The sequence below is a fragment of the Chaetomium strumarium genome (genome assembly GCF_033439665.1).
Source record: "Chaetomium strumarium strain CBS 333.67 chromosome Unknown B0T15scaffold_2, whole genome shotgun sequence".
NCBI lineage: Eukaryota > Fungi > Ascomycota > Sordariomycetes > Sordariales > Chaetomiaceae > Chaetomium > Chaetomium strumarium.
Genome location: NW_026944430.1, coordinates 4,806,382 through 4,827,979, shown reverse-complemented (window position 1 = coordinate 4,827,979; position 21,598 = coordinate 4,806,382). Strand labels below are relative to the sequence as shown.

The window sequence follows — 21,598 nt, the reverse complement described above, 5'->3', positions numbered from 1 at the left end:
GTAGCCTGGAAGCGGAAGCGTTGCGGGAAGGAGCAATGGAAGGGAACGCGGGGTTGGGAACATGACTTCCTACCCGCTGGGCAAATCGGAATTGGTGCTGTGGTCAACATACTGGAAGCCTAAGAGCTCGACTTCAGAAGCCGAGCGATCTGTAAATTGGATGTGATCCGCAGCCATTTTCATACCTTGTCCGCAGGTTCAAGGCATGATCATGGTCTCTACATGTCAGCAGTTGAGTTCAGCAAGTGGAAAAGATTTGGTCGCAGACTGTCGAGCAATACATGAGATACAGCGTGCGGTTTGAAATTTGACTGCCGCATCGAAGGAATGGCGACGGGAGTCTCTACCATACTACTGATGCCACACACTTCTTCTATACTGCCTTGTCCCCCAACTCCCTCGCCATCTCGCCCTTCTCAGCCATCTCGTTCAGGACCTTCTCGGCCGTCTTCATGGCATCCACCCCGGCCGGCACACCGCAGTAGACGGTGCAATGCAGAATAGCTTCCCTAATTTCCAGTTCCGTCAGGCCGTTGTTCCTCGCGCCCCGGACGTGTGCGGCCAGCTCCGGTGCCCGGTTCAGCGCCATGAGCATGCCGATATTGAGGAGGCTCCGCTGCTTCCGGTCGAGACCGGGCCGGGTCCACGCATAGCCCCAGCACCATTCCGTCACCAGCTCTTGCCCGGGCCGCGAAAACTCGGTCGAGCCGTTGGCCAGAGCCCGTTCCACATATGCCTCGCCGACGACGCTGCGCCGGACCTTGAGACCTTCCTCGAACAGGTGCTTGTGCAGCTCGTTGGACTTTGGGTCGCCGCTGCTCATTTTTGGGGATTCGAAGCGACTGGTGCCGATGATTGGTGATGGTTCTTTGTGTTGGGTGGAAGGAATGGATTGACAACGAGAATGGAGGAAGTGCCTATGCGAGATGTGGCACTTGCATGGATTGGCGGTACTGACGGGAGTGTCTACCGTTTAAGATACCCCAGCTCGGATTTGGGGTCCCGGTACCCTTGACAAACGATCAATGTTCCTTGGGGAACGCGGTAATAGGCCCCCACTGCAGATGGTACTTGGAGAAGATGGCGCATACACACATAAGAGTGGTGAGTGTTCCAGCGGTATCGCGGCAATATATCTGGAAGCTACTATACGGCGGCTTCTGCCCGCCGCCTTATGTCTGACTTGTGGTAGTGAACATTGGCTGGGGTTTTGAATCAGAAATCAGGCGCCAGTCGACCCATCCGCCGGCTTCCAAGCCAGCAAACTGATACCAATAATCAAGCAGTCGATGTCAGCTCCTCAATGATGGGCGCTGCCACATGAGGCGTGTGTAGGCTCAGAAGCGTGGCAAGCTCCAGTACTTCGAGTATCTCTCCAGGTGTGGCCCCGTAGCCCAGCGCGTTCCTCATGTGCAGTTTCAGACCGGGGACATACAGATGTGTGGATGCTGCGTCAAAGGCACAGTAGACGAGCTCCTTCATCTGTGATGGGGTCAGTCACAAGTTCACAACCGTGCAGGCTTCTCCCGGTAACAGTCTGGGAAATCAAGGGTTGGTGACAGACCTTTGGTTCTAGCGCCCCTCTCCCCTCGGAACCGCTTCCATCCAGGTGTTTCGTCCAGGGCACGCTGGAAAAGTCCAAATAGGCCTCGAAGAACTCGGGATCCAGTCTGAGGAAGTCTTCCCAGAAGGCATGCCAGTAGCCCCGCTTCTCGGTGAAATCTTTCTTGAGCCGCTCCTGATTCTCGTCGAACGGGCGGGTGATCTCCTTCTGGAATTTCCCTTCCTCCTTCAGCACCTCGACCAGCAACGGCACCCCGATGTTGCACGCATGGATCCCCAGGGTGCTCGACAGCTCAATGACCTCGAGGATCTCGTCCACGCTAGCACCTTCCCTCCGCGCGGCTGATACGTGCGCGCGGATGCCCGGCGCGTAAAGATGCGTTGCAGCGCTGTCGACAGCCAGGGAGATCAACTCCTGGTTCTTGCGCGAAAGATGAGATTTCCGCCGCGGCACCGAGGCCAAGGACAGGCTCGCAGAGAAGAACCGGGGGTCGACCGACAGCAGAGACGCCCAGCCCTCATGGAACGCCTCAGCGCCAAGCTGGCTCTCGAACTGCTTCCTGGGCTCTGCCCGTTCTTGGTCTGATGCCATCTTGACCTGGGATGTATTACATTGCGGGAAGAGACAAGGCAAGGTTTACTCCAATACGTGAATCATTATATGCTGGTTTTACATGCATGGGACGTCTCCGCACTGTCTCGTACATAATCAACTCGCTTCACCAGCTCTTGAGACACGCAGCCGCTCTCCCCAGCATCTCGATCTCCCGCTTAATTACAATCAACCCCAGAGTCCAAGCAACAGGAAGGTAAAGCTAAGCGGGGTGGTGAGGGGAGACGGGGAAGTGTACTTCGTGCGGGGAAACTGCAATATATTTCAACCTCCAACCGGAGCTGTTCAATATCATGAGGGGACACACTCGCCGTTGTTGTTGGAGTAATAATGAGCACGCACGATTCGGCAGTAAATCCAAACCGATAGATTGTTGGTTCTGCGCCGTTGGCCGCGTTTGGGAATACACGGGGCACTCGACCGCAGATCTCTTCCTTGGTACATAGCGTGCAGCAAATGCTAAACACTAGGTGCAACATGGCATCAGATCAAAGTAGAATACTGAGTTAGACAGAGTAGAGGCTCCGTCAAGATTCAGAAGCCGTCGGCATCCAAAAAGCGGTGCCGATTGCTCGCCTTGCACTCCCACTCAGCATCGTGAGCAAAAATGACCTCAACCCCTTTTTCCCCCAGACTCCGGATCCGGCAGATTGTATCCTCGGCCCTGCCGCGATCGGCATGGATGCAACACACATGGCCCTCCCCGTCCAGCCATTCGCCAATCTCCTTCTCTCCCCGCACAATCCGCCGGTCGTGGCACGCATCGCCGGCCAAGTAGACCCAAGCCCCGTCCCGTTCCGTCCGGGCTAGGAGGTTGATGTGCCCTGGGAGGTGGCCCGGCGCGTCGACGATGTAGAGACTGCCGTCTCCGAAGAGATCCAGGGTCGCTGGGAGCCCGGCAAAGGGTTCCCACGGCCGGCGGAAATCTATCGGAGGTCGAGATTGTGTGGCTGATGTGACTCTAGACGTCAGGCTGTCAGCATCTGGGCTCTGTCTGGGGTCCGATAGCTGAATGGTTCGAGACGGGTCTAGGAGGTCGGCTTCGAAGAATGAGTGGCCACCTCGCAGGGAGTGGTGTCTGCCGTGCAGCACATCCAGAGAGCCGTTGCCGACGACGAACGTGCTGCGGAGGAAATCGCGCGGCTCGCCGACGTGATCCCAATGGACCTGCACGATAGGGGTTTTGAGCCTTGAGGATTATGGATGGGTTCGGTTCAGCGGTTCGCTTACATGTGAGAAGATAACGTAGTGGATATCTTCCGGGCTTAGACCGCCAGCGGCCAAGCTCTTGACAACATCTGGGTCAGTGGTCAGGGGCTGGCGAGTAGCGATGTGGCGGCGGATAGGTTCCGAATAACGATCGGGATCTCGACGTAATCCCAAGTCAAAGACGATGCGTGTTTTGACCCCGTTCGAGACGCTGGTGTGCTCGATCAGGAAGCATAACGAGGGGACCGTCTTGCGCGCTCCCGGAGTCGCCGGTTTGACGAACTGCTCTTCCGGCAGGGTGAAGTAGCCGCCCGACAGCGCATGCACCTGGACTGTTGCAAAGTTCGTTGACGGTTGGGGAATCAGCAGGCCAGAATCCATGGCTGGGATTGGGATCAGCAAGGCTCCTGGTGTACCGGAGCGCCTCCGAGCGACACGGATTACACGTATATTCCAATTCTTCAGGGGACATATGTGTCCCGACTTACACCATTTCCCTTTCGGTAATTTTTGATATCTTTCTGCAACAGACAGATACCAACGTGTTTGGGGTAAACGAAAAGGGGAGTAGGCTTCGGCATTTCTCCAGCCACGCTTCCACATCCAGGCACCCGTGGTCACTTTCCCCGCATATAGAGTGGTTGCCGGTGTGTACCGGCCTGGGTGGCTTGGTTTCTGTATGTATTCTGCAAAAAATTGGTGCATTAGCATTTGCGGTCAGCTGGTGCTCTTCGGAAAACTGCTACTGTAAGCAGAGGACACACTCTCTCAAGACCACTGCGAAATGGCTTCTACAGCAAGCACGGACGCACTTCCAGAATCAGTCGGGTTCATTGGCCTCGGAGCGATGGGCAAGCCCATGGCTGCCAACTTGGCCAAGGCTCTGCCTCGGGGGTCGCAGCTGCATGTCCATGATGCCGCACTGGCCCAAGTCCAAGAACTCTGGACCAGCTTTCCCGATGTAGTTGTCAGGTGCTGGAGCGCACAAGAGGTGGCCGAGGCGTCGGTGAGTTTCCAACCCCCAGGATTATTCCAGCATCGGAGGAGCAACTTGGGGAAATCCTAACCGCACGGCGCACAACCCAGGACGTCGTAATAACAATGCTGCCAGAAGGAGCTCACGTCAAATCAGTTTACCTAGACCCGACGACCGGAGTTATCGCCGCCCTTTCTTCATCGCCTTCCCGTCCCAAGCTCTTCATAGACTCGTCCACCATCGACACGGCCAGTAGTCTGCATGTGAAGCAGGAGCTCTCCGCAGTCTCGGCCACAGCCAGCTTCTATGACGCGCCCGTGAGCGGCGGGGTCCTGGGGGCGGAAAACGGCACGATCGCCTTCTTCCTCGGCTGCTCCCCGTCAGACCGCAACATCGCCCGGTTAAACGCGCTTTTGCAGACGATGGGTGCCAAGGTGGTACCCTGCGGCGGACCGTCGCTGGGGCTCGCCGCGAAGCTCTCCAACAATTATCTCTCGGGCATCATCACCATCGCATGCGCCGAGGCGATGGACATGGGCATGCGGGCGGGCATCGACGCGCGGGTGCTCGCGGCCGTGTTTGCCGCCGGCACAGCGCAGAACACCATTTGCGACGTGTTCAATCCCGTCCCGGGCGTGTGCGGACGGGCGCCGTCGTCCAATGGCTACCGAGGCGGCTTTCGGGTGCAGCTGATGCGGAAGGACATTGGCCTTGCCGTGGACATGGCGCGCACCGTGGGCGCTCGGAACGTTCTGGGCGCGAGCGGGTTGGGCGTGTATGTCGCGGCAAGTGCGGCGGCAGATTGCAGAGATCTAGACTCGCGCGTCGTCTATCGGTACCTTGGCGGCAGAGAGAACTGGGAGCACGACCAGGAGGAGCAGATCGCGAAGGCGGGCGAGACGCGATGATCGACGGCCCGGAAACTTGCTGCCGGAAGCACTCCGTACTACTGTACTTACTTACTAAGTGATTACTGTAGTGCGTGCTGTGTGATACACACCAAGAATCTGGTGCCGAGAAGAAGTTCACATCTCCCAATTACAGTACTGTACATCGATTCGGCCGTCGCAAAAATGCGATGGCGATCGGAGGTGGAGTGACTGTCCTCCGAGATCGTCGAGTTCGGGACACAAACTAGGAATGGTCTGTTACGGTAAAAGATTGCATTCAGACATGTATTATACGTAAGTAACTGCCCGCATTTCCGGCCGCCCCGGGTTTAACAGCTCGCAGCTTGTATATATATAGTTACACGTACCACCGCGTCCTCAGGCTACTGCAAGCTTTTCTAACACTAGTAATGTACCTACATGGTAGGTATGAGTGAAAAAGAAGCCCATACGGATATGTAGTGTAACATACATAGGTAATCTGAACGTTGTTCGGATTGGCCGTAGTTCAGTGGTCCCAAGGAGCTAAAATGGCACCGTGAGTTCACACGCAAATGTAGCGCGTTGTATCCGTAGTTATCTAACGAAACCCTGATCCGTCGACCGGACAAAGCCGCAAATCAATGACTTCATCGGTTCATCCACTTGCTCCTCCATCTGCTCCGGCCCCGGTTGGACAGCTCCGGCCGGCATGCCCATTCAACGTCTCCACCCGGATCCACATACGCATTTTCAGGGTCTTTTTAAGACTTGACGCCACTCGGAGCATCGTCCTCTGCCGCGGATCGGTCCCCTCGCAAGCCGTCACACGCCTCGAGGTCGCCCCCCGACACCGTCAACCGCGTTCCAGACTCCTGTGCATCCATCTCCTCGGGCGGCGGGCGGGCGGTTGTGGTAAGGCTATTACCATTCTGGGAGTTGCGAAGGATGCCGTTCTGCCGTCTTCCCCAATCTCCCCCCTTACCGTTCTGCGCCAGATCTCCTGAATTCTAACCCTCGTGGGCACATGAAGCCCGCCGCCGCCGCCTCTGCCATACCGCCGCCATCTTCATTGGCCCCGCGGACCGCTTTGTCACTAATAATTGGCCGCCACCGCCATCCAGACTGTCGCACGTCGCACCGCGTTTCAGCAGTTTCCCATCCTGTGTTGCCGTTGGTGTTGTGCCCGCAGATCCTTCATCCCCTCTCTACCAGGCCCAGACCCTCTGTCAACTTTGTTTCAACCTCCAGGAACCATTACCCCACAATACTACCATTCCAGGGGCTCCCGCGTCCCAATCTACATCTGCATCTGCATCTGCATCTACATCTACATCCACACCCTACGTATATAAGCCAGCCCCTCTCAACCATGGCCTCCAAGCCGAAAGCGTCGCCCCGCGCTCAGCCAAGCCGAGACAAGCTGGTCAATGATCTCGAGACGCCCCTCCGTCCTCAGGCCCAGCTGCGCCGGTCAGGCCGCCGCGTCAAGACGATGGAGCCCGAGGACAATGCAAGCTCGACGCTCGGGAATGTCCTGGGCATCCGACAAGAAGAGGGCGAAGACATCGACAAGGAGGAGATACAAAACCGCAAAGACGCCGTCAAGGGAGACATGCAGCTCGCCATCGAGGGGCTCTCCCGGATGGAGCGGCGTCTGAGGAGCGCGACGAAGAGGCAGAAGCTGCAGATCGAGGAGGAGGGCCGCCTGACCGATCCGGACTTCCTCGCCGGCCAGGAAAGGTTGACACGGGCGACCACGCAAGCGGGCATGGGGCTGAGGCAGCCCAAGGAGCGAGGACAGAGGGGCATGCCCACGCCGGAGGACGAGGAGAAGGGGAACAACTTTGCCAGCGACATCGGCGAGGGCGAAGGCCAGGACCCCTATAGCCGCAGAATTGACGCTCCGGACGAAATCGCCGACGTGCCCGAACGCGGCGCGGCGAGACCGCCGCCCGTCAACAGTGGCTACCTTCCGCTGCCGTGGAAAGGCCGGCTTGGGTATGCCTGTCTCAACACATACCTGCGTTCGGCAAAGGTTCCGGTCTTCTGTTCCCGGGCCTGCCGGATGGCGTCCATCATCGACCACCGGTATCCACTCGCGGACGAGTCTATGCCCGAACACTCGATCAAGAATCGGCCGGACAAGTCCAAGGAGCCCAGCGACGAGCGAGGCCGCAGGTTCGTGCAGAACCTCGGCCTGCAAAATGCCCGGGATATCCCCAAGATGCTGCGGTGGAACGACAGGTACGGCATCAAGTTCATGCGGCTCAGTTCCGAGATGTTCCCCTTTGCCAGCCACCCGGATCACGGCTACAGGCTGGCGCCATTTGCCTCGGAGGTGCTTGCTGAGGCCGGCAAGGTGGCCGCCGAACTGGGCCACCGGCTGACCACGCACCCGGGCCAGTACACGCAGCTTGGCTCGCCCCGGCAAGAGGTCGTCAACGCGGCGATCCGGGACCTGGAGTACCACGACGAGATGCTGTCGCTGCTCCGCCTCCCCGAGCAGCAGAACCGCGACGCCGTCATGATCCTGCACATGGGCGGCGTCTTCGGAGACAAGGCCGCGACGCTCGACAGGTTCCGCAAGAACTACGCTGCCCTCTCGGACTCGGTCAAGGCCCGGCTGGTGCTCGAGAACGACGACGTGGGCTGGAGCGTGCACGACCTGCTCCCCGTCTGCGAGGAGCTCAACATCCCGCTGGTGCTCGACTACCACCACCACAACATCATCTTCGACAGCACTCAGTGCCGCGAAGGCACGCTCGACATCAGCCAGCCCGAGCTCATGTCGCGCATCACCGCCACCTGGACGCGCAAGGGCATCAGGCAGAAGATGCACTATAGCGAGCCGGTGCCGGGCGCCGTGACGCCGCGCGACCGCCGCAAGCACAGCCCGCGCGTCATGACCCTGCCGCCCTGTCCGCCGGACATGGACCTGATGATCGAGGCCAAGGACAAGGAGCAGGCCGTCTTCGAGCTCATGCGCACCTTCAAGCTGCCCGGCTTCGAGCGCATCAACGACATGATCCCGCACGAGCGCGAAGACGAGTCGCGCCCCGCGCCGACCATCGCCAAGAAGAAACAGAAGCCTGCCATCAACATGAAGCGGAAGCGCGCACCGGATGAGGAGCCCGTCGAGCTGAATGACGTCGGCGCCGGGGCCGACGACGAGACCCAGCTCATGACCGCGAGAGAGGTCCCGCCCGAGGACACCTCGATGGGCGGGCCGGATAACAGGGTGTACTGGCCGCCGGGGAAGGAGGACTGGCTGAAGCCCATGAGGAAAGGAGCCAGGACACAAGTAAGAGAAGATCAAGAGACCAAGGATGAGAACGAGAATGAGTTTGTTGTATGATCATGCAGCGTATCTTCCCTTTCTTCGCTTCTCTACGCCGTTGCTCTCTTCCATAGGTACTGACAACGTTATTGGATTTGCCTACGCGAGAGTATCCTCCACGTAGCGACCCCTAGGTGAGTTATCATCTCTGTCCTTCTTTTACCTTCCTCTTTCCGTCTTCTCTCTTTTAATCTTCGCTTTTCATCTCTCCCCCATCCTTTTTCTCTTTCGTCCTCCTCCCTTCCCTCCCTCTCTTGTTCTCCCGATCTTTCTTCTCCCGAAAACAAGATAAATATGACCGAAAGAGGAAAAGAGAGATCCTAGAGTTTAAACACAAAAAGAAAATACAAGTGGATAAGAAAGGGGAACAGATTGGGATCCTATCCTCATGCTCTTCATTTACGGGATAGACGACTGTGGATATAGTAGGAGGTGCACTACCTGCCGCAGGTGCCTGATTCCCGCATGGGGTGTCTTTCCAAACCAAAATGCTGGCTCCTTCCATCCAGTCTGGAAGTCGCTCCTTCCGTCCCCGTCTTCCCGACAGAGCTGTGACATACCACCGCAGGCACCAACTGTGACTCAGACCTCGGGCGGGCCTGAGTTCAGTTTCCAACCATCCTCCCCGCCTTATCGTTCGTCCCCGCCATTCCGTCGATCTGGTTCTTCGTCCTCTTCCTTCTTCGTCTTCCTTCCACCACACACGAGCTCACGTCTCCAGTTTCCCACTCGTCCATCTCCGAGGCATCATAAGCACCAAACTTTATAATGCTTTTGACCTGTTTTCTCTTTTGACTCGCTGGGCCGACTTGCGCAAGATGCCAATTCCCAACCATGCACGACCACGGCGGCTGATGCCTTGTTGCACACCTAAGCAAAACGTCGACGCCGTTGTTACTCCCATCTTCTAAACAAATCCCGGGAAGTTCAAAGGTCTTTTTATATCGACCCAGGTGACAGCAGCCGATACGGCTACACCAAACTACAAGAGGTAAAGTAGCGTCATCCCATACCTAATTTTTTACAATTACTAAATTAGCAGAAGGTCCACAAGTCGACCCTTTGACAGATCGACCATTTGAAACGATCTATGATTTCCTAGCTTGAAGTTTCAGAATAAAGTTGCAGAGCTTGCGATGAAATGGGCCAAGGAGACATCCCCACGAGCAATTCGTGAAGACCGCCCTCGAAGACGGCTACACGATCACGCACAAGGCGCTAAAACGCGCATCACGCGTTTCACCCCAGCCTGCCTCGCCCCCGGGCTCACGTCACGATGGTCACTCCTCGCCAGAAAGTGCGGCAGATTCGGGGCTGCGAAAACCGCGCGGATGCCACGTACGACTACCGCCTGGTTCTCTGGTGTGATGAGAACCCGCATCTCGCCGAGGAAATCGGACCAGACAATTGGCACAAGTTCGTCAAAGATCCCGATAAAGATAAACGTCGTGTCACGAAAACGGTGTAAGTTACCTTGTCAGCTTCTCAATGCCCACTTAGCGGGGACGCGACTCTATTATCTTTCCTATATTATCCGCATCACTTCTTTTCCCGTTCCCTCTCGAGAGTTATATGTCTTAGTTCTCCCCTTCCTTTATCGTAGCTGATTAGATTAGGACGAAGTCATCATCGCCCTCAGCGCCGTGACCGACAATCTAGATAAGAGCAATACGGGCGAGAGTAATATAAGTCTATTGTTCAACCTTGCTTTTAACCGACTTTCTTTGACTAACTGCTTAATCTTCACCTGTAGTCGTTACTACGTGCTCGACAACAACAACGAGCTAGTAACGTTAACGGATTCGATATTTTGGTATACCAAGAACTTCGACCCTTTCCGCCCTTTCCCTGATCGCGAGCAGCTCAAGGCGTGGAGTGTTGGGAGCAAGGTCAAGTGGTGGCTCCTGCACCCTGCGGCCCTCCGCCAAATCAAGGCCGACAGGAATCTCAAACACGTCGATGGCAAGGAAATCTTTAGGGCCGTCCAGAAGATCCCCCTCGTGCGTGTTGGCATGAACCACGCTATCAATCTCCCGAACGGCAAGACGACGTACCCCCGCGACGATATGCCAGACACCCAGATCTGTTGCCACCAGGTGAAGTACGGAGGTGGAAGATGCACCGTAGAGTCGAACGTAAAGATATCGTGGAGTAAGTGTCCTATTTTCTCAGGGGAAGGAGATTTAGACGGCTAACCTATTAGCCTATATTCTCTGAGCTATGATGATAAACTCGGTGTCAGACGCGCTTGCATCGATCTTCCTGCTCGCGAGTCGCTGTCTTGTCGGATGCGAAAATCCGTCCTTCATTACAAATCTCACGATACGGTTTCGAAACCATTGCGCCATGGCCGCCGAACAGCAGGTTGCTCAGGCCGCGATGAAGGCAGCAGTTTCTAATGACGACTGGAGGGCCAAACGTTTGTCATTCGCGCAGAGAAACCCGAGGAATTGTCCAGCTCTGAGTTATTGGAATACAATGGAATCTACACCGAGTAGCCGCCATTTGCGGAGTGGCTAATGTCACGCACGAGCGCAGCTAGTCCTGCGGCTAAACCATGCTCGCACCACAACGTCTGTCTCCAGATCAATCGCAATTTTTATAGCGGTTGAAGAACCGACCGCCCCGGCTCCATTCGACTTAAAAACATTCCCGCAAAACCGATCTTCCCGCGAAAAGGGTGCGACAACTTCTCTTGAGATGTCGGCCACAACACATCAACCCACTGACAGTACGCAGCTAGGTCGCATCAAAAAGCCATGGACGCCGGCACTCCGTTTCCGCTATACGCCCTCCCAACCGTCACTCAGACGGTCGTTTTGACAGTGACGAGGACGTTATAGCTAGGTCACATCGGAAAAGCCACGGACGCCGGCAGCTGCAGGTGCTACCGGCGGAGTGTGCGGGGAAACACGCGTTCCTGCTGGCGAATACCGTGACGGCCGGGGGCGATAAGGAGGCACCGGAGCTGGTGGACGGGCGCGAGATGACCGAGGCGGTCAAGGAGGCCCTGCGAAAGGCCATTCCCACGGCGGTCACGGTATATCGAGGCGCACAACATGACAGATGGTACAGATGTTCGGACGCAGCCGGCCGCGAGAGCACCTGTGCGAGAGGCATCCTGCTAACGACAAAGGGCAGACAAAAAGACGAAATCACCAAGGAGTACTGCAGCAACACGTGCAGGCGGTGGGTGATCTCAAAGTACCTCGATGGCGGAAACGCGAAGGCATGCGGCGTGGGACCTCATGGCCGGGCACAGTATCAAGACGGCAGAGATACATTATGCCCGGGAGATGACCGACAACCCGACCCAGTTCCAGGAGTACCTCAACGGGGAGTGTCACGAAGAAGTATATTGGGCCAGCACGCGAGGATATGTGGAGACTCCGCGTGCGCCAAGGGCCGATTCGCCAGGCGAGGTTTGAGTTGCAGCACACTTCCCATGGCTCCTCATATCGCCCACCCCGCCTCTCCTCTCAGGCTGTAACGCAGGCTTGTATCGATAGGCTCAACCTGTCGATCCTGTGGTATTACATCTGGGACCCGGATGTCGCTGCAGGGAAGCGGCCGCTGGACGACGAGGAGGCTGAGCAGGGGTGTCGGCCGTTCGCTGATGAGATCCGCAAGTCCGTCCTTGTCGGGTTGCTCTACCTGGTTACACGTGACACAGAGAGAGGGGACCCAGTATTTAGTTTGGCACCGCCCAACTGCCCCGAGGGTCAAGAATTCGACCCGGTCGAACACTTCGACCTTTCCCGTTGTACTGTGACGATCGACAGTCAATGTACAGATATGGGAATGAAGAACTATTCGGCTGGAACTTGGGATGAGATTCGCACTGCCCTCGAAGAGGTACCCCTGAGCTATCCATTCTGGCGGGTAGATCCAAAGGTCGGGCTCTTTCCATGGATAGGGGAGCTAGATCGTCGGGTGGCTGTGGGACTGCTTGACGATATGGCCGAGACACCCCTTGTCCCAATCGAACATTGGACGAATGGCGACTCACTCGCCTATAGCTTCAAATGCGATCACTGTGAAGTCAACGACCAGTTTCAAACTGCAGGGCAATTACGGAACACACTTAGTTAACGGAATTGAGTCTGATTTCCATACCTTGTGGACCCATGGTCTACACCTATCCCACCGGACCCGCTCGACCAAGCTGTTTTCTATACTTTCTCTAGGCTTGATGGTCGATAGGAATGGCCGAAGACCCGCGTCTGCGCTGCTGCTGGTGGACCTGGGGCCTTGCCCCATCATTCTTTGCCGAGCACCTCCCTCTCGTCGGAGGCTCATGTCTCTCGCGCCTCCGGATATCCCGCGTTTGGGGTCGGGGATCTGACGCGCGCTTTGGCGCGCAGGGACTAGGGTTTCCGGGCCGCTGTTGGTAGCGTTTTAGGGCGCCGATGTGCGCCGGGAGCATTGCTCCCTGGTCAATGAGATCTCGCGTTACCTTTCCAGCCATCTGCTCCCTAGGGAGCAGATGCCGCACGCTCTGATCGACCTCGTGCTCAAACCTGTCCTAGCAGGTCATCCATGCGGCAACCGCTACCGCTGTCGACGGTCAGGCAAACAATGGCTGCCTGGCGGCATACCAATCCTGAAGGTCGAGTGTACCCCGGCGGATCGTTCCGTGGGATGACTTTCGCGCAAGACAGGAGAACATCTGGCGGACTCCAGCTGTTCGACCATAATCGTGAACCGGAAATGGACGCAGAAGTCACGAAGATCGAACCGAGGAGCCATGAAAGGGATCGGAGGCGACATGAGCATGGACGAAACTGCCTCCTTCAACCTGTTTTTGCCCGGAATGATCGACGGCGTCGAACGCATCAGCAAGTTCATCTCGCAGATGGGTTCGTCGCGGCGCGAACGCCTACTATATCGACGAGCGCATCGTCGACTGGGAGGAACCGGACAAGGAGCGCAGGGAGAATGAATTGATCAAGCAGGGTTACGCACTGGCTCATAATAATGAGGATGTTAGCTCAGAGTATGCTTCGGACGAGGACAATAGCGATAGCCACCAGAATGACAACACTGTTTCTGCTTGCCCTGGGGAAAGGGGAGAGGAAGAAAGAAAGGAGAAAGTAATAATAAGACAGGGAAAAGGAAAGGATGTCCTAGGAATCAGTATATGTCTGCTTGCCATCTAATCATAGTGCGCAGGTATCTACGGAGGCCTGCAAATATCCTTATTAACTTCAACGACGGCACGTCCGCAAACCGATCCTCGGCATCTAGAGTGAATGCGTGGACATCGTTATCGCATCACGGCCCTGGTCCGTCGCAATTCGCACCATAGGCGGGGGCACGTCATTCCATAGACGGCGTGGGGATCATGGCCCAATGATTGTTTGTAGAGAGTCATGTCGCAATTCTAGCGCTGATGTGACCATAGCACGACGCTCGCAACAAATCAATGTGCTCCTCCGACAAGGGTCTCTTATTAGGGAGTTTCTGCACAGCTTGAACTGAGGTCTACTGCTATGTATTTAAGGGGACGTACCTCGAAGTCTTGCGATGCGCCACCCCCAGATATTGTCTGTCATAGCCCTCTAGTTCAAACTCAGGTAGCACGTTGCCAGTCCCGTTGATTTCTTCCGAGCTGCTCCTAGGCCCCCCCCCCCCTCCCGCGGTGCTATGCGGCATGGCGGACGAGGCCACAAGTCATACGCCGGCCGAAGGTCATCCGGCTCTCACACCAAGGAGCAGAACAGATGTCAGCGATCTCCGTGCAGAGGAAAAGGACGAGGCGGATCCGACATCTGCGTCCGAGCTGGACGAGGGTGACGCCGCCGGCACGGTCAGCGAGAAAGCCCTGCTTCGCAAAATCGACTGGCGGCTTCTGCCTGCGGTCGGGGTGCTCTACTTACTTTCCTTCCTGGATCGCAGCAATGTCGGCAACGCGCGCATCGAGGGCCTAGCCGACGACCTCGGTATGACGGGCAACCAGTACCTCACTGGACTCACGTTATACTTCATCGGATATGTCATCTTCGAGGTAGAGTCATCAGACAACTGTCTCCCCTATTACCCTAATATATATATGTTGTTCCCGGCAACCCCCCGACAGGGGACACGGTGTATTAACTAGAACGTTCTTTTTGCACATACTGCGTAGGTCCCATGCAACATCATCCTCAAGCGGACCACGCCCCGGTTTTGGCTGCCGACCTTGACTGTCCTGTGGGGGATCGTCGCCACACTGATGGGGGTGGTGCAGAATCTCGAGGACTTCTTTGTCGCCCGCTTCTTCCTGGGCGTCACCGAGTCGGGCCTATTCCCGGGGACCGTGTATTACTTCTCCATGTGGTACAAGCGGCGCGAGAGGCAGTTCCGCATCTCGTTATTCTTTGGCGCTGCTGCCCTTGCTGGGTCCTTTGGGGGTATCTTGGCCTATGTGAGCTCCCGTCTCCACCTCAACCCAAGCAAGTCAATTGGCTAAACTTGTCAACTGGCCATGCTGACTGTCAATGCGATGTAGGGAATCGGACATATGGCGGGCGTCGTGTGGCAGAACGGCTGGCGATGGATCTTCATTCTCGTACGTCATCTACTACTAATAAGTAGTCGTCCCCGCTGTGCGCACTTATGGTACTAATCCGCAAGTATGTAGGAAGGCATAGTGACGGTTGTGGTTGCTGTGGCGGCGTTTTGGTTCGTCCACAACTATCCGGACACGGCCAAGTTCCTCTCCGACAAGGAGCGCAGCCTTGTGCGCAGCCGTCTCGCCGCGGACAGTGATGCCACCCACGACGAGGGCTTTACCTGGGCTAACGTCAGCAAGGCGCTGCGCGACCCAAAGTGCTGGTTGTACGGGATGGGCTTCCACGCCATGAGTCTGCCGCTCTACACTTTTTCTCTGTTTCTGGTACGAATGGTTCTTCTTTTTATATCATTTCTTTTCTTTTTCCCTTTTGTTTTTCTTCCGCGTGTTAAACTGACCCGCCTCACCACAGCCAACCATCATTAAAGATCTCGGGTACACGGCTGCCAAGGCGCAACTCCTGACCATTCCCCCTTATGCCTTCGCGTTCGCGACAACCATGGGCGTGGCAACCGTCTCGGAACGGGTCGGGAAGCGCGCGGTGCCTCTGATCTGCTCCGCGCTGTTCGCCATTATCGGCTATGTCATCCTCCTGGCCAACGCTGACCCAAAAGCGCGGCCGGGCATTTCGTACTTGGGCACCTTCTTCGCGGCCGGCGGGATCTACCCGGCGACAGCACTCTCTCTCTCCTGGCCGGCCATCAACGTGTCTGGCCAGACGAAAAGAGCCGTGGCCAACGCGATGCAGATCAGCATCGGCAACCTCGGCGCCGTGCTGGGCACGCAGCTCTATCGCACCGAGACGGGCCCCCGCTACGTAGTTGGCCACAGCTTTGCGCTGGGCTATCTGGTCGGGGAGGTTGTGGTTTCCTCGCTGCTTTACTTTGTCCTGAAACGGGAGAACAAGCGGCGCAGGCACATTGCGCCCGAGGTCAACGAGGTGGGCGATTTGGCGGACTGGAGCGGGGATGATGACCCCCGGTGGCGCTTCCAGTTTTAATGATTAAAACCAGGGTTGGTTCAAGGAATGAGTACCTAGTACCTATGCTATGAGAAGATCTTCCTCTTTGTGTAAACCTGGTTTCTGCCTAAGATGGGGTCAGAAGCAAGGTCGATTGCCTTGAACCTTGGGGGGCGAGGCCAATACACCTGTCCACAAGGTATATTTGCAGCCATCCTCCCCTACGCTTGGAAAGAAGGGAGAAGGGGCCTCCATATAACTATGAAGTCACTCTATGCGCAGTCCCTTTTCATGTCGTGGGTGTCAAGGTCAGGAGGAACATGACGAGCATGGCGTTATCCCGTTTCCAGCCCTAACCCTATGGCCTCTTAGTTCAATCTCAACTGCCCTCGTCCGTTGCTTCAGTTGTTTGATCCTATCTGCAACTTCCTAGATCCATTTCTTCTTTCCGCCATCATCGCTGACTGCTGAACCGCGATCGAAACATGAATTATTCGCCCAGCTTTATCCACGAGTTTCTCAGGCGGCTGGAAGGCACCGCAGGCGTAGCAAACGAGTTTCCGGTTTACCGCGCCAATGACGCGTCGGACCGGCGATTGCTTGCGACTTGCAGTCGGCTGCAAAGCTTCCTGCTCGGCACGGGCGCGTCCATCTTCACGGATTGCTTGATCCCCGCCATAGTGTCGGCCCGCCGCGAGGTAGTTTTTGTCACCTGCTTTTGGGCGCGAAGCAAGACCCTGACCGCCCTCCATGACGCGCTCGTGAAGCTGGCCGCCCATCGCCGCGCCCTCATGCGCGACGCGCTCTCAAGGGGGACGGATGGCACGGATGGCATCGCCACTCTCCCGCCCTTGAGGATCCGCATATGCATGTCTTCGATGAGACTGCTGCATCCGCAGTCCCGTAACGGCTACCTCTACCCTCCGTCTTCGTGGGAGAACAAGCTGGGGCTGCCCTCGCCGGCCCTTCTCGAGGCTGCGGGGATTCAACTTCAGGTCAAGAGCCTCTTCTTCCTCCCGCTCAGCGTGATGCATCCCAAGTTCGTCATTGTCGACAGGCAACGGGCATTCCTGCCGAGCTGCAACGTCAGCTGGGAGTCGTGGCTAGAAGGCTGCGCGGAGATCACGGGGGATGCGGTGACGTCCTTGCTCTCGTTCTACTCGCGTACTTGGGCCGATTGGGGCGACGTGTCAGACTCCGAGCAGCAACGCGTTGAGCGGGCGGTCGACGACGACACATCCGTAACCGCCGCAGACTTGACAGACCTTGCATTGATTCAAAGCACAGCCCACTACCGCATGAGTCCTCTGGAAGGCCGGCCGACGCTTCCGACTCTCGTTCTCCCGTCGCCTCACCACCGCAACCCGCGTTTCCGTCCGTTTCCGTGGCAGAAAGCCCCAGCACCGCCTGGAACTCCGCTCAACACAGCGTTACTTCAGCTCTTCGAACAAGCAGAGCAGTCCATTTACATTCAGACCCCCAACCTCACCTGTGAGCCCGTCATCACTGCACTCCTACAGGCACTTGCGAGGGGTGTCGACGTGACCATAGTGACCAACCGCAACATGATGCTTCTCGAACAACTCGTCACGTCCGGCACCACCACGGCATGGTGCATCCGGTCGCTTATACGCCGCTTTCATCGGATCAGGACGGCCGCTGAAGCCCGCACGGATCTTGAAGCCGGCCGTGCTGCTCCAGGCCGCCTCCGAATTTCGTATTTCCGTGCAAGGTCGGTTGGTACCCCGTCGGATGCTGAGGAGCCAGCGCACTCGCACCTAAAACTGACGCTTGTCGACGCTGCATACGCGGTGCTCGGCTCGGGTAACATGGACCGCGCCAGCTGGTTCACCAGCCAAGAACTCGGCATCCTCTTCCAGGACAATGAATTCTGCACGAGGGTCAAGGCTGTGGTCGATCACGTCCTGGACGGGAGGCTCGATGTGGTTTTCGACTCGGATGAACGGTCGGGGCCGTGATTCTTCTTTCGGTTTCCGGGCGCTGCTGGCCGGTACACTTGAGCGCATAATGGCGAGGTCAGCATCTCGGCTGCTACGTACGTACACGCAAAATGCAACCATTCCCCGGAACATCACGCATCTCTTCCGGGCATGGTGCGGTAGTGGTCGGCCAAGATGCACCCCTGTCCTCGCCATTGCCCCGCAGACAAGAGCCGCGCTCTTCCCTTCAAGGACAATCAGGAACGTGGCTTCCGAGATCTGGTCAGTCCCACGTCAATTAAGGCCGCCGACCGCAACCCGGTCCCACCAAATTGCGCGTGACGGGAACTCGGTTCGCGGAGATTCGTTCCTCTCCCTCATGCAGGCCACGGCCTTGGTCCCTGTCGTTTCCCGGTTCTGGGGCCCATTATGATATTACCTATCCCGCTCAAATGGCCCACGCTCCACTCTCGACCGTTGGACAGCTGTTTCCGTGATACTGGTGGCATCACGCACCTTCAGTGAGCACCAGGGGCTGGGCCCAAGAAGGCTTTGTTCGGATGCGCGTTTCCGGGACGTCCTTCCTTGCCGTTGCGGCATGTAGCCGCTCTGGGAGCCACGGCAAACGCCCCAAGGAGGTTCGAAGCGAAGGCGGAGACTTGGAAAGCTCGGAATCGCATCGCCCCGGAACGATAGCTTCTCCCATCCGGAGCTGGAGCTCTTCGGCACCGCTCCCGTCGATCCGATCTTGCCCTTTCGCAGATCTCTGTTCACATGGGCTCTTTTGGTGCACGGATGTCGGCCCATAAAAGAGGCAGCACCCTCTCCTGTTGGTGATCCTAGTGACCTAGTCTCCCCCCAGTGCCAGCACCTCACCGCGCTCAGGACAACAACAAGCACAATGGCCAAGAAGTTCCTTCTCGCCGCCGCCCTTGCGGCTACCTCCCTGGCTGCTCCCGTCATCGAGGAGCGCCAGAACTGCGCCTCCCAATGGCAAGGGCACCGAGCTATGATGCCAAACAGCGAGTCTGCTTGACTAACAGGGACAATATTTAGGGGTCAATGCGGCGGCAATGGCTGGACAGGCCCGACCTGCTGTGCTTCGGGCAGCACATGTGTCAAACAAAACGACTGGTACTCCCAATGCCTGCCCGGCACCCAGGTGACCACCACGGCCGGCCAGTCGTCTTCCTCCAGGCCGACTAGCAGCAGCAGCAGCAGCCGTCAGACCAGCTCGGTTGGCACCACCAGTCCCACCACGTCGACCCCTGTGGTCACGACCGGCCCGACAACGACCATTCCCGGCGGCGCTTCCAGCACAGCCAGCTACACCGGCAACCCTCTCGCGGGAGTGCAGATGTGGGCCAACGACTACTATGCATCCGAGGTGCTCTCGCTGGCTGTTCCGAGCATGACGGGCGCCATGGCCACCAAGGCGGCCGCCGTGGCCAAGGTTCCCAGCTTCGAGTGGATGGACCGCAACGTGACGGTGGAAGACCGGTTCCTCAAGACTCTGGGACGGATCCGGGCCGCCAACCAGGCGGGCGCCAACCCCCCCTATGCCGCGATCCACGTCGTCTACGATCTGCCCGACAGAGACTGTGCGGCGGCAGCTTCCAACGGCGAGTGGTCGATTGCCAACGGCGGCGCGGCCAACTACCGCGGCTACATCGACCGGATCCGGAAGTACGTCATCCAGTATTCGGACGTGCGCATCATCTTCGTCATTGAGCCGGACTCGCTCGCCAACATGGTGACCAACATGGGCGTGGCAAAGTGCAGCAACGCGGCGGCGACATACAAGGAGCTAACCGTCTACGCGCTCAAGCAGCTCAACCTGCCCAACGTCGCCATGTACGTGTATAACCCTTACTAACTAGCCCTTAACTAAGCCCTGCCCGGACTAGTCTGACAGATATAGGTATCTCGATGCTGGGCACGCCGGGTGGCTCGGATGGCCGGCGAACCTCCAGGGAGCGGCGGACCTGTTCAGCCAGATCTACAGAGACGCCGGCAGCCCTGCGGCGGTCCGGGGCCTGGCCACCAACGTGGCCAACTACAACGCCTTCAACATCAGCACGGCGCCGGCCTACACGTCGCCCAACCCCAACTACGACGAGCTGCACTACATCCAGGCCATCAGCCCGCTCCTCAAGGCGGGCGGCTTCGACGCGCACTTCATCACGGACCAGGGCCGCTCGGGCAAGCAGCCCACGGGGCAGCAGCAGTGGGGCGACTGGTGCAACGCCAAGGGCACCGGCTTCGGCACGCGCCCGACGTCCAACACGGGCGTCGAGCTGGTCGACGCCATCGTGTGGGTCAAGCCCGGCGGCGAGTGCGACGGCACCAGCGACACCAGCGCCGCCCGCTACGACTCCCACTGCGGCCTGGCGAGCGCCCTCCAGCCGGCGCCCGAGGCCGGTACCTGGTTCCAGGCCTACTTTGAGCAGCTGCTTACTAACGCCAACCCGCCCTTCTGAAAAGCTGTTCGGGCAGGGGGGCCGGGGTGGTACCGTTTTGGAGGTTCTCCGTGGGTTGCAGTTTTCAAAACCTATTCATGTACATAGTTACATTCTTCTGGAGCTTTTTTTTTTTTTTTTTCCCATAGACAAAGCGGGACACTTGACAGGAGATTGTATATAGTACTGTCGAAGGTTTCATGGTCATGACCTCACTATCTACTTATCCTCTTGAGCGCCGTCTGTCATTTACAATGCAATGTAGTCTTGCATCTTGAGCAGCCCGTCACGCCGACCAGGGGCCGGGTCGATGTTGGTCTGCTGCGCCCGCGTGTCAGCTCCAGCGCGTTCGACGATGCGCGACACACCGCGCCATGCCCAGGCCATCAGCGCCCCTCCCCCCCCGCCGAGTGCCCGCTGTGCCGTACACAGGTCGTAGAACCTTTGCCCCTGCCGCGCGACGACGGCCCGCCCTGCTGCTGCTCGGCCATTTCGTCGTTGTTGAAAGCGATATCGTAGCCACGCCCGCCCGGGTTTTGGTTTGGGGGGGGGGTTTGGGGTTCGAGAAGGACCCCACGGTGATGATAGTCGGGAAGAAGATGGACCTGTCGCCGCCGTGGAATGTGAAGGGGTCGTTCAGCGCGTTGGCCACGGGCGTGCCGAGGCCGCTGGGGATGGCAGTCCTCCTCCTCCTCCTCCGGGTGCTGTACTAGGACTAGTAGTAGGAAGAGGAGGCGGAGTAGTGGTGGTCACGCGGGATGTGCTGAGTGTCGTGAGCGGCTGTGGCGTGCTGCTTGTGGAAGACCCAGCTATACACCCAGTTCCAACCTTACATTCTTAGGGCTTCATCTTAAGGTAACGAAGTGTGAGATATCTGTTGATATATGGTACATAATGGCGTGCACGTACGGATAGGTCACCCACGTGGGCAGCCGGAGCCTTTACTCGGGCCGAGTCTCGTTGTCATAATGCCATGGGCAAAAAAGGCAAACTCGGAGCAAAAGGGGCGATCCGACCTGAAAGAGGAAGATGCCTCTGTTTGGTGCCTCGAGTGTAACCTGTGCACACTGCGTAGCCGAGATCTGGTACAGTACTACTGGATCAGCTCCGGATAA

General features: G+C 57.5%; 10 protein-coding genes across 10 annotated transcripts; 7 read left to right on the top strand and 3 right to left on the bottom strand.

Moving 5' to 3' along the window:
* Window positions 1-41: 41 nt before the first annotated feature.
* On the bottom strand, window positions 42-924 carry B0T15DRAFT_134169 (4-carboxymuconolactone decarboxylase). The gene has a single exon (XM_062861789.1). The coding sequence runs from the start codon at window positions 821-823 to the stop codon at window positions 374-376; it is 450 nt and encodes a 149-aa protein (XP_062725003.1). The 5' UTR covers window positions 824-924; the 3' UTR covers window positions 42-373.
* Window positions 925-1,246: 322 nt separating this feature from the next.
* Window positions 1,247-2,356, bottom strand: B0T15DRAFT_134151 (AhpD-like protein). Its single transcript, XM_062861788.1, has 2 exons — window positions 1,565-2,356; window positions 1,247-1,482 (listed from the first exon to the last, which is right to left on the bottom strand). The coding sequence occupies exons 1-2, from the start codon at window positions 2,153-2,155 to the stop codon at window positions 1,279-1,281; spliced, it is 795 nt and encodes a 264-aa protein (XP_062725002.1). The 5' UTR covers window positions 2,156-2,356; the 3' UTR covers window positions 1,247-1,278.
* Window positions 2,357-2,710: 354 nt separating this feature from the next.
* On the bottom strand, window positions 2,711-3,766 carry B0T15DRAFT_391723 (beta-lactamase-like protein; the record flags this gene model as incomplete). The annotated part of the gene is made up of 2 exons (XM_062864601.1): window positions 2,711-3,343; window positions 3,407-3,766. The coding sequence occupies 2 exons, from the start codon at window positions 3,764-3,766 to the stop codon at window positions 2,711-2,713; spliced, it is 993 nt and encodes a 330-aa protein (XP_062725001.1).
* A 247-nt stretch (window positions 3,767-4,013) lies between these two features.
* Window positions 4,014-5,634, top strand: B0T15DRAFT_134126 (NAD binding domain of 6-phosphogluconate dehydrogenase-domain-containing protein). The gene is made up of 2 exons (XM_062861787.1): window positions 4,014-4,391; window positions 4,472-5,634. The coding sequence occupies exons 1-2, from the start codon at window positions 4,170-4,172 to the stop codon at window positions 5,267-5,269; spliced, it is 1,020 nt and encodes a 339-aa protein (XP_062725000.1). The 5' UTR covers window positions 4,014-4,169; the 3' UTR covers window positions 5,270-5,634.
* A 182-nt stretch (window positions 5,635-5,816) lies between these two features.
* On the top strand, window positions 5,817-9,065 carry B0T15DRAFT_526553 (UV-endonuclease UvdE-domain-containing protein). Its single transcript, XM_062868913.1, has one exon. It carries the CDS (start codon window positions 6,258-6,260, stop codon window positions 8,586-8,588), a length of 2,331 nt encoding a protein of 776 aa, XP_062724999.1. The 5' UTR covers window positions 5,817-6,257; the 3' UTR covers window positions 8,589-9,065.
* A 1,670-nt stretch (window positions 9,066-10,735) lies between these two features.
* B0T15DRAFT_134057 (uncharacterized protein) lies at window positions 10,736-11,274 on the top strand. Its single transcript, XM_062861786.1, has one exon. The coding sequence runs from the start codon at window positions 10,791-10,793 to the stop codon at window positions 11,088-11,090; it is 300 nt and encodes a 99-aa protein (XP_062724998.1). The 5' UTR covers window positions 10,736-10,790; the 3' UTR covers window positions 11,091-11,274.
* A 545-nt stretch (window positions 11,275-11,819) lies between these two features.
* B0T15DRAFT_134015 (uncharacterized protein) lies at window positions 11,820-12,886 on the top strand. The gene has a single exon (XM_062861785.1). The coding sequence runs from the start codon at window positions 11,949-11,951 to the stop codon at window positions 12,660-12,662; it is 714 nt and encodes a 237-aa protein (XP_062724997.1). The 5' UTR covers window positions 11,820-11,948; the 3' UTR covers window positions 12,663-12,886.
* A 1,328-nt stretch (window positions 12,887-14,214) lies between these two features.
* Window positions 14,215-16,171, top strand: B0T15DRAFT_551696 (major facilitator superfamily domain-containing protein). The gene is made up of 5 exons (XM_062870276.1): window positions 14,215-14,577; window positions 14,698-14,976; window positions 15,061-15,120; window positions 15,193-15,447; window positions 15,536-16,171. Exons 1-5 carry the CDS (start codon window positions 14,224-14,226, stop codon window positions 16,121-16,123), a joined length of 1,536 nt encoding a protein of 511 aa, XP_062724996.1. The 5' UTR covers window positions 14,215-14,223; the 3' UTR covers window positions 16,124-16,171.
* Window position 16,172: 1 nt separating this feature from the next.
* B0T15DRAFT_133945 (uncharacterized protein) lies at window positions 16,173-18,466 on the top strand. The gene has a single exon (XM_062861784.1). The coding sequence runs from the start codon at window positions 16,570-16,572 to the stop codon at window positions 18,061-18,063; it is 1,494 nt and encodes a 497-aa protein (XP_062724995.1). The 5' UTR covers window positions 16,173-16,569; the 3' UTR covers window positions 18,064-18,466.
* Window positions 18,467-18,925: 459 nt separating this feature from the next.
* B0T15DRAFT_483630 (glycoside hydrolase family 6 protein) lies at window positions 18,926-20,504 on the top strand (the record flags this gene model as incomplete). The annotated part of the gene is made up of 3 exons (XM_062866173.1): window positions 18,926-19,017; window positions 19,081-19,878; window positions 19,946-20,504. The coding sequence occupies 3 exons, from the start codon at window positions 18,926-18,928 to the stop codon at window positions 20,502-20,504; spliced, it is 1,449 nt and encodes a 482-aa protein (XP_062724994.1).
* Between the last annotated feature and the right edge of the window lie 1,094 nt (window positions 20,505-21,598).

Coding starts and splice junctions, on each gene's coding strand:
- B0T15DRAFT_134126 (XM_062861787.1), top strand. CDS start 4,170: ATGGCTTCTACAGCAAGCACGGACGCACTTCCAGAATCAGTCGGGTTC. Junction 4,392..4,471: donor AAGAGGTGGCCGAGGCGTCG/GTGAGTTTCCAA, acceptor CGCACAACCCAG/GACGTCGTAATAACAATGCT.
- B0T15DRAFT_134057 (XM_062861786.1), top strand. CDS start 10,791: ATGATGATAAACTCGGTGTCAGACGCGCTTGCATCGATCTTCCTGCTC.
- B0T15DRAFT_134015 (XM_062861785.1), top strand. CDS start 11,949: ATGTGGAGACTCCGCGTGCGCCAAGGGCCGATTCGCCAGGCGAGGTTT.
- B0T15DRAFT_134151 (XM_062861788.1), bottom strand. CDS start 2,155: ATGGCATCAGACCAAGAACGGGCAGAGCCCAGGAAGCAGTTCGAGAGC. Junction 1,483..1,564: donor GAGGGGCGCTAGAACCAAAG/GTCTGTCACCAA, acceptor ACCCCATCACAG/ATGAAGGAGCTCGTCTACTG.
- B0T15DRAFT_526553 (XM_062868913.1), top strand. CDS start 6,258: ATGAAGCCCGCCGCCGCCGCCTCTGCCATACCGCCGCCATCTTCATTG.
- B0T15DRAFT_551696 (XM_062870276.1), top strand. CDS start 14,224: ATGGCGGACGAGGCCACAAGTCATACGCCGGCCGAAGGTCATCCGGCT. Junction 14,578..14,697: donor TCGGATATGTCATCTTCGAG/GTAGAGTCATCA, acceptor CATACTGCGTAG/GTCCCATGCAACATCATCCT. Junction 15,448..15,535: donor ACACTTTTTCTCTGTTTCTG/GTACGAATGGTT, acceptor GCCTCACCACAG/CCAACCATCATTAAAGATCT.
- B0T15DRAFT_133945 (XM_062861784.1), top strand. CDS start 16,570: ATGAATTATTCGCCCAGCTTTATCCACGAGTTTCTCAGGCGGCTGGAA.
- B0T15DRAFT_134169 (XM_062861789.1), bottom strand. CDS start 823: ATGAGCAGCGGCGACCCAAAGTCCAACGAGCTGCACAAGCACCTGTTC.